This window comes from Labeo rohita, chromosome 22 (genome assembly GCF_022985175.1).
Source record: "Labeo rohita strain BAU-BD-2019 chromosome 22, IGBB_LRoh.1.0, whole genome shotgun sequence".
NCBI classification, from domain to species: Eukaryota; Metazoa; Chordata; class Actinopteri; order Cypriniformes; family Cyprinidae; genus Labeo; species Labeo rohita.
This window is the reverse complement of record NC_066890.1, coordinates 31509912-31523589: the sequence shown is the minus strand read 5'-3', so window position 1 is coordinate 31523589 and position 13678 is coordinate 31509912. Positions and strand designations below refer to the sequence as shown.

Here is a 13678-nt window from a genome sequence, read left to right as displayed (position 1 = left end):
CTGGAATCGTGTAGAGTCCTTTGAAGCTGCATTGAAACTGCAATTTGGACCTTTGATCCCCATTGAAGTCCACTATATGGTGAAAAATCCTGGAATGTTTTCCTCAAAAACCTTCATTTCTTTTAGACTGAGAAAAGAACGAAATGAACATCTTGGATGACATGGGGGTGAGTAAAATATCAGGTAATTTTTATTCCAGAAGTGAACTAATCCTTTAATGTTTTTGGCTGTTAAAATGAATGAATTTTAACAAAATAATTACTGGATTTGTCAAATTGTTATGTTCAGGTCATGGAAATTCAGACCACAAGCTTATGTTAATGTTAATTTATGACTGACATGTTTTATCCTTTTCTGGGAACTCTTAGAGGATGTCTGCATATTCAAGAAAAGAAATATTAAAATATTGGCAACTGGATGTGTACCAAAATGACATTTTCATTTGGAGAACTTTTGCATAACCAAGAAACAAAATGTCCCTAAAAGTTGGGAAAAAAAAAAACTGGATGCATTCCCTGGAGGATATTCGGAAGACATTTTCATAACTAGGAAATATGTTCCTAAAACTTTAAAAATAACTGGAGCTCTTCTTCTGGAATGTTGGATGAACTAAGAAAAAAAAAAGTTCTTAAAGCTTAAAAAATTAACATGTTCCTGGAAGAACATTTAGAGGTTGTTTGCATAACCAAAAGCATTCTTAAAGGGACAGTTCACACCCTTATATCGTTCCAAACCTGTAAGACCTTCGTTCATCTTTGGAACACAAATTAAGATGTTTTTTATGAAAAAGGGTTTTCTGTTCCTGCATAGACAGCAACACAACTACCATGTTCAAGGCCCAGAAATGTAGTAAGGACATCGTTAAAATAGTTCATGTGACATCAGTGGTTTAACCGTAATATTATGAAGCTAGAAGAATATTTTTTGTGCACAAAGAAAACACAAATAATGACTTTATTCAACAAATTCTTCTCTTTCGTGTCAGTCTTCAATGTGAGTTTCCACAATGCATGTGGTGCTCAGAGCTGAGTAGATTACTTACAAATTATAGTCTGTTACTGATTACAGATTATAAAAATTGTAGTTAGTAATGTAATCCATTACATTACACATTTTAGGTAACATTTCAGACAACTTTTCAGTGTTTCCCCTGCCATTATATTAGGGGGTCGGCCTGCCCCTCTTGAAGGTCAAGTTGTTTTGGGGTGTACTAGAACATGCTTTCATGCTTGTTGGTTCAACAAACGTATTATTTTTAATATAATTTACATTATTACAATACATTTCTCCCAGCCTGGCAAAAAATTGCTTGATTATTTCTGGGTTCCGCCTTCCAAAAAACTGCGTTGTGATTGGTGAACAGCTTCAGTACTGCCACGCCCCTTGTCAAAGAAGCAAGTTCCGTGTACAACTGTTAGCGCAAGCTAGATTAAAGTGATTCTTATGTTTTAAATATGGATATTTTTCGTACAAAAACACATCTATTCAATACAGGAGGCCTTTATTAACCCCCCGGAGCCGTGTGAGGCAAATTTTAATATATGCATTTCAAAACAAACGTTGTAGTCCAAATGAGCCGTTCGTTGTAGTTCTTGAAAAGGGATTTTTTAAAAACCAAATATCCAAACTCCCTTTGGAGTGGACTTTGACATTTGTAACTTTGTAGATCTTTTTTATGCCCAAAGATACACACCACACACTGACTAAAGTTCAAAAAGTGAAAAAGCATAACAGGACCCCTTTAAATATGAATCGTCCATGTTCCGCTTGGCTCTGTATGAATGAATGGCGGAGATGCTGTTTTGTTTACTACACAAATACTAAAGCACACGTGACGCTCGCGGTTATTTTCAGCCTCTGCATCTCATTATACGACGACATAAATGCATGAACTTATCTCTAGAGCTGCTGTGAGAGTCACTTCATGTAAATTTTACCATTTCATTTGAGAAAATTTGCATCATATCATAGTGTACACACACAAAAACTAACTGGCAACCTGTCAAAATAAAAATACGGTTTAACATGTAACAGAAATGTATTAGTCTTGTATTACTTTCGTACAGTATAATGTAGGTGTTTAAATATTCCTATTTCTGGCAAATTTGAATAAAACAATTAAATGCAGAAATTATAATGATAACAGAAAAAACAAATAAAAGGGTTTAATTTTCATTTCATTAAAATAAATACATGTTTAATGCCTGTTTTAAAATGTAATAAAATTAAACCACAAAAGAATTTATGTTAAAAAAAAAAAAAAAAAAAAAAAAAGATTATAGGGCCCTATTGTTCAAAATGTTGAAATTGAGATTTTGACTTCTTTTTTCACTGAAATAAATGTTTTTGTTACTACACAAAGAGTAATGTACCGGAAAAAAAAAGTACCCTACCGTTGGTATTCCCCACCCCTTCCCCAAAACTGGAATCCTAGGGGAAACACTGCTTTTATGGAATTTACCGTATAACACGGAATATCATGGAATTTGTCAAAGTTTGGATGAATTTATCAAAAGTAGGTCATTACTAGGGGTGTAAGACGAGACACTTATCCCAGGAGACGAGGCGAGACACGAAACTGGGTTCACGAGAACGAGATGAGACAAGATTTTTAAACTTTTTCTGAGAAATCCTCAATGATGAAATATATAGGGAAAATAGTCTTTTATTCAACTGAAAAAGACAAAACGCAAAAAAATGTAGGTGCATTTTGATATCAACTTGTACTTTATGAAATTAAACTTCCTTTTTAATGAATTATATGCATATCTTATTATATATAAGAAAATACGCTCTTAAAACATGCTTTGATTTGCAAAATTACATATTAGCTATATGGATCACGTAGAGTTATATAGTTATAACAAGCAGGCAGGAAAACCAAAACAAGATGCGAAACGTTAATCTAAAAGTGCATACTGCTTTTTGCTTTTCTTACTGGACCTCAGCTGTCTTACTGTCAGTTGCCGCCCTCTTCCAGCACAACTCTGACCCAGATGCAGCGTGACGTGTTCACGATTCTCTCCAAACCCGAGCAACTCCGGTCAGGCCTGGCCTTCATTTCTGCCTGAGGTCACGAAGCCAACGCTGAACCGCACCGCTGCTGATTCGGCTAAATGACAGAGCGAAGGCCGCGTCCAGCAAAACAAGCCACATGCACGTTCCTGGGGTGCCGTCAAAACCGAGAACGGCCGTAATTTGCATCCGAAGGAAAAAGCATTACATAATATTACACAGAGTATAAAAGGGAGTCGAGGGAGACGTAATAAAGGACAGAAAAATTCAGGGACGGGTACCTAAAAATACCACTGATTCATCTCGTTGGTATTTGTTCAAGAACAACATGTGATTGCTTCGGTGAAGCGATTTGATACAGGAAAACAAAGGCTTTTTTATCGAGAATCTGATTGAGCGGCCAGTTATGGGAAAACTGGGGGTGGACAAACCACCATGAGATTTTCAAACTAGTCTTCCTGTCCTCAAAACAAGTCAACGTCTTTCAATAAAAATGCTTTCCGTTTACAAACAACATCGTTGTCACTGCTGTTTCTGACTTTATCTTTCCACATCAGACGGGTTTCCCAGGACACAAGATGTGCAAAATGTGCCTTGAAATCCTGTTTAGTTCCAGGAGAGACGTCGCAGGAACTGTATGGATTGCTGGTCAGCACATGTTATGACTGACGACTTCAGGAGACGTCACAGCCCTGGTGTACGTGCTCTGGATTTCACTATCGGAGTTAAACATTCCTTGAATGCACATTCCTTGTGCACAATCAGTGCTCAGTAGAGGAACAGTCATCTGCATTATGCTAGAAGTTTTCAAACCAGAAAGACACAGAAAAGTGTAGAGAAAATTGTGTTTAAAAAAAAAACAAAAAAACTTAAAGAATAATAAAATATAAGTACAATAAAAGTAAATATTAAATAAAATAAAGTTAAAAACTAAATAAATTATAATACAAAAATTGTTTTAAAAAACTAAATAAATTGAAAAATCACATAAAAAATAAAAAATAATTGATTAAATGAATAAATTAAAATATAAAATGACATACAATAAAACAAAGAATATAGAAAATCACATGAGAATTATATAAAATAAACTAAATTACAAAACTAATAAAATATAAAATGAAATAATACTAAATAAGATAATTTTAAAAACTAAATAAATTATAGTAATATTTTTCTAAAATATGAATTCAAATACAATGAAATAAAATATACAAATATAGAAAATCAAATTAAATTTAATTATAGAACAAATAATTAATACAAATAATAATAAATAATATATAAATAATACAATCAAATAGAAAATCAAATGAAAATAATATAAATTATTAAATTAAAAAAAATTACAAAGCAAAAAATAAAATATAAAACAAAATAATAATAATAATAATAAAATAAGTAGAAAATCAAGTAAAAAAAAAAAAAAATCACAAAATAAATTATAAAACAACATAATATTATCAAACAGAAAATCAAATGAAAATTAAATAACAAAATCACGTAAAAATAATAAAATAAATTATAAAACTAAATAATAAAATAACAAGAATTATATATCATTGAATAAAAAATCTAAAGCAAAATAATGACAAATGATATAATTAAACTATAAAAATTATAAAAATCATAAAACAAAACTATATTAAAAAATAATTAAATACAACACAAAAAATAAAATCAAAAATAAAATGATATAAATAATTAAAATATAAAAATTATAAAACAACATAATCAAATGAAAAATAACAAATTATTCAACAAAACAATAAAATATAAAACAAAATAATACAATCAAACAGAAAATCAAATGAAAAAATAATATGAATAATTTTAGTATAAAAATTATATAACAAAATGAAACAGAAAATCAAATGTAAATGATATAAAATAATTAAACATTTAAAATAAAACAACAAAACAATAATTACATAAAAAGCAATAATTAAAATCAAAAATAAAGTAAAAAATAATAAAATAACTAATATATAAAACAAAATCATAAATATAAAACAAAACAATACAATCAAACAGAAATCCAAATGAAAAAAAGATAAATAAATTAAAATGTAAATAATTAAATTATAACAATTATAAAACAAAAATAATAATAATAAAAAACATAAATAAAAAAAATAATAATAAAATAAATTCTCAAATAAAATAGTTTTAGATGTGCACTGACACAACACTAAAACTCATAACTTCTTTATGGCGTGCTTAAGCCACGTGCTGTCAGCCTAAGCATAACAGTCAAGTTACTGCCTCCAATATTACACTCAAATAAAGGCTTGTGAAATAAACAAAACTCACTGTTTGTGTAACCTGTTGGACTTGAACCAGCACCAATCATACCGGCCACCCATGGCACGTCTTCCCGGCACTAATTCACACTTAATACATGAACCATTAGCTGAATTCCAGAAACTCAAAACTTGCAGTGGTAAACTTTATACCAAGTATGTCATGATGACATTGCTAGTACAGCAGCGGTATTATTCCTTACTGAAATGCATGAATGACATTCAAATAAGAACATGAGAAAACAGTCGTCCAAGACCGAACGGAAGCAGGAAGGGTCCGAGGCCGCGTCCCAGACCGCTATCTAGAGTTAAATCAGCGCTAGAGAGCTTTGTACCCTCCCTGTACTACACAACAGAGTTTTTGTGCACCAAACTACAAACTACGAACAGCTTTGAGCCAAAACTAACAAAGAAACAGCTAATAAATAACCAGGATCATGAACTAAAGTGCATTAAACTGTCACATTTGTACATTGTTTGTACTGTTTCTGGGTGAATTTCATTTTTATAACTATATAAAAATTCCTTATATTAATTAAATACATTTTTATATAAATAATATCTAATTATTTGAGTACTATAATTTGTTTTTAAAATTGTCTTCGTTTTTAACAAAATTAATGTTTAGATTTAGATTCCACTGTCAAAAAGAAAGCAACAAGGTTATAAAAAAATAAAAATTAGATTTATTGGGTAATAATTCATCAGTCATGCTGGATGACACAACATCCTTAAAAAAAATTGGTTTCATGTGATAATCATCTAATCTTGCAGCAATAATTTAGGTGAAAAACAACCAAGCAATAAAAACAGAAGTAACTAAGATGAAAAATCTCAATTAGGTCCACAAAATAGATAAAAATGCAATGCAATTATTATAAATACATTTATGATTGCGATTATTTTCAATTTGTTACTTTTTTTGTTTATTGTAGTTTGGGGAAAACTGTCCATAAATCACAGGACATTTTTAAATATACTTTATTCAATTTATTATTTATTTTAATTTAATATATTTTAAATATAACTATCTTGAATTAAATATTTTAAATATAAATTAATAACATTTAATCTGATAGATTTTAAATATAAATTAATTAAATTTTAATGTAATATATTTTAAATCTGAATATACTGAATTAAATATACTGAATATAAATTAATTATATTTCATCTATTTTTATATATTTTATCAATATGTTTAACTTAATTTAATAAATTTTATATTAAATATATTGAATGACGTGTATCACACATTTAATATAATATATTTTAAATCTAAATATATAGAAATAAATATATTAAATATAAATTAATTATATTTATTTTATTGAAAATGTTTAATTTAATTTAAATATATTAAATTAAATATATTAAACATAAATGAATTATATTTAACCTAATATATCGTAAATATATATGAAATTAAATCATTTTAATGTAATATATTTTAAATCTAAATATATAGAAATAAATATATTAAATATAAATCAATTATATTTATTTTATTGAAAATGTTTAATTTAATATATTCTAAATTTAAATATATTAAATTAAATATATTAAACATAAATGAATTATATTTAACCTAATATATTGTAAATATATATAAAATTAAATACTTTTAATGTAATATATTTTAAATATAAATATACTAAATATATATATTTATATATATTATATTATATTAATTAATTATACTTCATCTAACTTTTATCTATATTTTATTGAATATCTGAATCTATTAGAAATATAAATATATTAAATAAAAATAAATATAAATTAATTATATTTAATCTAATATATTTTAAACATAAATGAAATTACATAAATTATATAATTTCAATGTAGTACATTTAATTTTATTAAATATATTTAATGTATTTTAAATATTAAATATATTAAATTAAATATAAGTTAATTATATTTAATCAAATTTTTTACACATTTAATTAAATATATTTAATTTAATATATTTTAAACATAAATATATAAATTTAAGTGTTAAATATAAATTATATTTAGTCTAATATATTTTAAATAGAAATTAATTTAGTGTTTATTCCAATTACAGAATTTACCGTACAGTTTCAAATATATTAAATTAAACATATTAAATATATAAATTCTATTTAATGTAATTTTCATGTATCTTCTTAAATATTTTAATTGAAATATATACTAAATATACTAAATTAAATATATTAAATATAAATTCTCTTCAAAGTATTTCAAATATAAATGCAATTAAATTATTTTAATGTAACTTATTTTAAATATAAATATAATAGATATTATATATAACATATAAATAAATTCTATTTAATTTATTTTAAATAGAAATAAATGCATTGTTTATTTACATTACAGAATTTACAGTATAAATGAAGTTTATTTTTAAAATATACTTAAATGCATACTTAAATTCTGTCAATGACCCATGTGTAAAATAAAATAAAAACTACAATAAATAAAAGTCTAGCTTCAGCTTCTCTTAACCCTTTCGGTGAGGTATTGGTGCATGTATCGCTCGCACATGTTTCAGGAAACTTTTTCTATTTACATACGGCATTCCGCCTCTCCAAAACAAAACATGGCCATAATTGCTTTTGTTTCCCTCCCCATGTAACCGTCTAGACCAAGTGATGTCAGCTTGCGTCACCCATTGGAGAACAAGAGACTTCTAATTGAGCTTCTCTACACTCTGCTGCCAACGAAAGAAGAGGGAAGTTTGCGTGACTTCTGCAGTTACACAATCCGCCGGGGCCCACCGCTGTCATACCTGACCAACAAGGCCAGAATAACTAAAGACATAAACACCATTATATTCACTTCTCCAAAAAGCTTTAGTGAGAACAAATGACAGGGACTGCGGTGTGGACCGTGATCCTCCCTTTCAACGCTTTCCATGGAAGTGTTAGGTTTGCATCAGAGCAATTCTGTGGAATCACAATTCCCAGAATCGGCCATTCCAGTCCAGAGAAGTGAAAGAGTTACAGTCAAATCTACTGTTGAATTATGAGACACGATATGCCATTCATTTATAAGCAGTCTGAGAAAAATCATTTGGAAACCAAACTAAACAACAGGTTTTTACGGTAATTTACAGTAGCCTACAATATGAGTTCAGACAAGCCAAACTCGAGCCTGAAGGGCTACAGTCTAAGTTTCAATATCACTCATCCCTTATAAACAAACCATTTACCTCACCTAAATGTATTATATTTATGTATCGCACTAGGGAGGCATTCAACATGGCAATACATGTCAGAACAGAAATGAAAACAGAAAGTTAAACTGCGCTAAGAAACTTAAGTTAGCCGTTAGAAGTCGTTGTAAACGGTCAACATAATAAACAAGTAGTTCTTTGAGTATTTTACTCTTCTAAAACTTGTTTATTAGCTAAAAGGTGAATTCATATTTGCCTCACAAAACTTATTTCGACCCCAGTGACTTTTTATAACAGCACTGATATCAAAACTAAACGGTAAGAGCTAATAAATATCTTTATATGTTCGCTAAGACGCAAAACGGTACAATAAAAGACGTTAAACGTTCAATTATTTGAAGTTTCACTAACTGACAATCTAACGTAACTCAAAATATGCACTGCGCATGCGTCAGACGATTTAGAAACCGGTACACAAACAACTCTCAAAACTCTTTGACAGGAACGGGACTTAAGACGTACTTACTTGAATAAAAGCTGCTCTTGAAGATATTTCCCACGTCTTTTTCCTCGTTTGACGACTTGGGAGTGGTGAAATAGCCCTGTTTTTTCCTCAGCTCGTCGCACTTGAAGCCATGTTGAACTGAAAGCCGATACTTCCGCGGCTTTACTGACACGTCTGACTGGACGCGAACGAACCTGACTAGTGTGTGAGACGCGACGCGTCTGTCGGGACACGCCCAATGACCAATCAGCGGCGACGTGCTTGTTGACGCGTGAAGTGATTCGTGGATTCTGAAGGGAACTTTCTAGTGTCGCGTTTGCGTCGCGTTTCTCACTCGGAGATGTATCTCCGACTCTATTATTAACAGTTACGAACAAAAGAACAAAATAGTTGTGTTTTTGTCGTCTTGAAGAAATATGATATATAATTTTATGATGTTTAAAATATGTTTGAGAGTGTTTTAGGCTGTTTTAGGTATTAATTTCTTCGTTTGTTGCGCTCCCTGGTGGATACAGAGCTCAATAGCAGTTTGTTTTGTCTCAGGGTCAAGATTCTATTCTATTCTATTCTATTCTATTCTATTCTATGCTATTCTATTCTATTCTATTTAGCACTGACCTGAATAAGATATTTCACATAACGGACGTTTATACCCCATAAGAGAAAATAATAGTTGAATTTATAAAAATGACTCTGTTCAAAAGTTTACACACACTTGATTCTTAATACTGTGTTGTTACCTGAATGATCCACAAGTGTTTTTTAGTTTAGTGATAGTTGTTCACGAGTCTCTTGTTTGTCCTAAACAGTTAAACTGCCCGCTGTTCATCCGAAAAGTCCTTCAGGTCCCATAGATTCTTTGGTTTTTTAGCATTTTTGTGTATTTGAACCCTTTCCAACATGACTGTATGATTTTAAGATCCATCTTTTCACACTGAGGACAACTGAGGGACTCATATGCAACTATTACAGAAGGTTCAAATGCTCACTGATGCTTCAAAAGGAAAACGACGCATTAAGAGCCGGGGGTGAAAACTTTTGAACAGAATGAAGATGTGTACATTTTTCTTATTTTGCCTAAATATTGTTATTATTATTATTATTATTTTCATTTAGTACTGCCTTTCAGAAGCTACAGAAGATACTTACATGTTTCCCAGAAGACAAAATAAGCTAAATTTACCCTGATCTTCAAATTCCAAAAGTTTTCACACCCCAGCTCTTAATGTATTGTGTTTCCTTCTGGAGCTTTACTGAGCATTTGAACCTTCTGTAATAGTTGCATAAGAGTCCGTCAGTTGTCCTCAGTATGAAAAGATGGATCTCAAAATCATACAGTTATCGTTGGGAAAGGTTAAAATACACAAAAATGCTGAAAAACCAAATAATTTGTGGGGCCTATAGGATTTTTTTCTGAAGAACAGCAGGCAGTTTAACTGTTCAGGACAAACAGGGGACTCATGAACAACTATCACTAAACAAAAAATTACAGCTGTGGATCATTCAGGTAATAACACAGTGTTAAGAATCAAGTGTATGTAAACTTTTGAATGGGGTCATTTTTATAAATTGAACTATTATTTTCTCTTGTGAACTATAAGTAAACGTCTTAGACATTTTACAGTGTGACAGAGTTATAAACAGGACAGCTAAAGTTGCAATCAAAATTATTCAACCCCTCAGAAATTGCAGCAGCACTTCACAAATACAAGCTTTTCTGAAGATCTAGGTTTAAAAAAAAAAAATATATATATATATATATATATATATATATATATTACAAGTGATAATGTCAAAATATAATGTGATATTTTTTGAGTTATAGGAACACAGCTATGTCATAATTATTCAACCCCTTGTTTGTGTGATAGGGAACAAAATTGTCTTAAAACACAATTACGTCTTTAGAAACTCTATTAGGAAACAGAATGAGCTTGGGCTGCTACATATACATACAGTTACCCCATGCATGTGCTGAAGTCGAGTAGCAAATATGACAAAGTCAACAGAACTCTCACAAAAGCTATAGAGAAGATTAGTTTTATCACATTAGAAATTCAAAGGCTACATGAAGAAGTTCCTAGAGACACAGCTGGCAGCCTTATTTCTTTGCTTAAAATATGCTGTACCACAAAACCTTTGAGGGTGATGAATAAAAAAGCACAATACCATAAAATGTTTGATCAGAGCAACTGAGAAAAAACCTGCAATGTACAGCCAAAGACTTGTAAGGTGACCTGATGAAAGGAGGAAAAACATTTCAGAGTATAAGAAGAAAACTAGAAAAGTATGGCCTTCGGGTTGGGGCATCTTGCCGAATGCCACTCTTCACCAAGAAGGACATAAAAGGCAGAGCTGAACATGTTAAAATTAATCTGATAGACCTGTGGAGTTCTGGAAGAACGTTTTATGTAGTAATGTGACCAAACTGGAACTTTTTTGGACACATCGGTGGTAAGTCTGGAGCAAATAAAGGCAAATCTTACAAGCAGAACAACACCATCTACATCATCAAACTTTGAGGTGGAACAGTCCAGTTATAGGGTTGTTTTACTGTAGCAGGAAGTGGAAATCATGACTGTATAAAAGACATCATGGATTCTTTGAAATATCAGGCCATTTTGGCAAGAATTGTGATGCAGTTGGTGATTACTTTTTTTATGTAACTAGTAAAGTAGCACGATACTTTTTAATTTACAAGAAAATATGGGAGTTACTTTATCAAATAAGAAACGCCAGTTACTTTTTATCCCATTTATTGATTGAAAGCTCTCCTGTCCCCATGTTGAGAGAAATCGGGAGCAAGACGTCACTTTAGTTCTAGAACAAATGTAAACATGCATTGTTTTATCTCACTCACAACAAAAACAGATTCAGTATTCCTCAAAATGAATAAAAACAGTCAAATGCTACTCAGAATATGCAATAATTAACAAATCTGCAATAATTATATATAATACAAATATCCTCTGTATATGTATTTAATCAAATTTAATTAATCAGTGTCTTTGTTGCTGACATTCGATGATCCAATTAAATTACAGTAATAAGCAAAAATTACTCGGGATGAACTAAAGCTCGTTCTTCTTTTTTCATACTGTACAGATTTATTTTTTCTTTCCTTTTCAAATATATTTATTTCCTTCAGCCTGAGGCTTTTGGTGTGAAAGGGCTTTTACATTTGCCAAAAATATAACTTTTTATATTAAAAACAAACAAGCAAGCCCTGTCCAGATTTAAAAAGTAACCCAAAGTAACGTAACGCATTACTTTATATAAAAAGTAATTAGTTACGTTTTTAGGGAGGGACGCAATATTGTAATGCATTACTTTTAAAAATAACACTGGTCATGGGATGATCTTGAGTGGCCTGTTCTGTCTCCAGATTTAATTCTCATTGAAAATATCTGGTTGAATTTGAAGAAAGCAGTGGCAATGTGAAAACCAAAGATTATCAGTGATCTGGAAGTTTTTTTCAGGCGAGGAACAGGCCAAGATTGCAGTAGAAGTAACTAAGAAGCAGTAAGTAGAATCACTAAGAATTTTTTTTTTCTCATTTAAGCCTTTTTGGGTGATAGGACAGTGGAGATTGACAGTAAAGTGTTGGGTGGAGAACAGGGGTGCAGGATCAACAAAGGACCATGGGTCAGGATTCAAACCCAGGTTGGGCTGAAGTGCAGTTGCGCTATATGTCAGTGCGCTAACCACACAGCTATAGGCACTGACACAAGAACTTTGAGTTAATATCTCACTATTGTTACTTTTTTCTCTTTACAAAAGTGTAAATTGTGAAAAAAAAAAAAATCTGAACTGTGATATCTTTTTTTTATTCCGTGGAGGTCTTTCAGACTTTTGTCATGACAGGCGCACAAATCATTCATGATAGTTCATCACTAGTTTAGAAGGAAGCTAAAAGAAAAAAATGTTTTATTAAAGCTTCAAGGATGTGACAAAACCTGAAAAGCTCTGGAAGAAAATGTGAGGTATGTGTAATGAAATTTCAGTTCCTCTTAGGGGTTTTTTCAAGATCAGCAAAACTGGAATTCCAAATATCCACTTTCCCATTCCACTGTTTGAGTCCGTATATAAGTAGAGTTTGTTTGATAAGTTTGTTCACTCACATCATTTTTTGTCTTTCCTGATCATTGAATATGGCTCTAGTGCACACCAACGTTCTTCTGCAGGCGCTGTCTAGCTTCACAGGCGTTGCTGTGAAGGCTTACAATGATTTGGAAAAGCCAAACCAAGAACTCACAGGGTTCCTACTCCAAGCCTCAACTCCACTGGACATTCTCAACATGGGTTCATGCAAGGGGCTATTTGTGAATATGGAGAATTTCTTTGACCCAAAATTTGACTACGATTGCACGAATGTAAAAGATGACACATTTTTCACACGTGGGAACGAGCCATACATCCGTCCTTTCGGGTGGAAACGCATTGCTTTGAAAGTCCTGGATAAGTATCCCGATGGAAATGCCTGGTTGGGCACGAATGGATGGAGGAGTCACTCCGTGGCTGGTGAGTGGCCCGTGTCCTATCATGGAACCAGCATGTTTAATGCGAAATCCATCATTAAATCCAATTACGAAGCGGGCCCTAGGAAATGGTATGGAAGAGGGATTTATTCCACCTGGGATATCAACGAGGCTGCTACTAGATACAGCAAGATATTTACATGTAAGC

General features: G+C 31.1%; 1 protein-coding gene across 2 annotated transcripts in view; it reads right to left on the bottom strand.

Annotated features, from left to right (window-relative positions):
* Window positions 1–9174, bottom strand: part of si:ch73-63e15.2 (protein strawberry notch homolog 2) — a 70900-nt gene extending 61726 nt beyond the window's left edge. Inside the window, exon 1 of one of the 2 annotated variants that reach the window (XM_051094281.1) lies at window positions 9014–9174. Coding sequence is in view for 1 of the 2 variants with exons in the window: in XM_051094280.1 (XP_050950237.1) it covers window positions 5329–5368 (40 nt within the window). In the remaining variant the exon portion in view is untranslated. Of the gene's footprint in view, window positions 1–5328; window positions 5546–9013 lie in introns of those variants that run through there. The other variant, XM_051094280.1, reaches the window with a different exon arrangement.
* Window positions 9175–13678: the final 4504 nt, after the last annotated feature.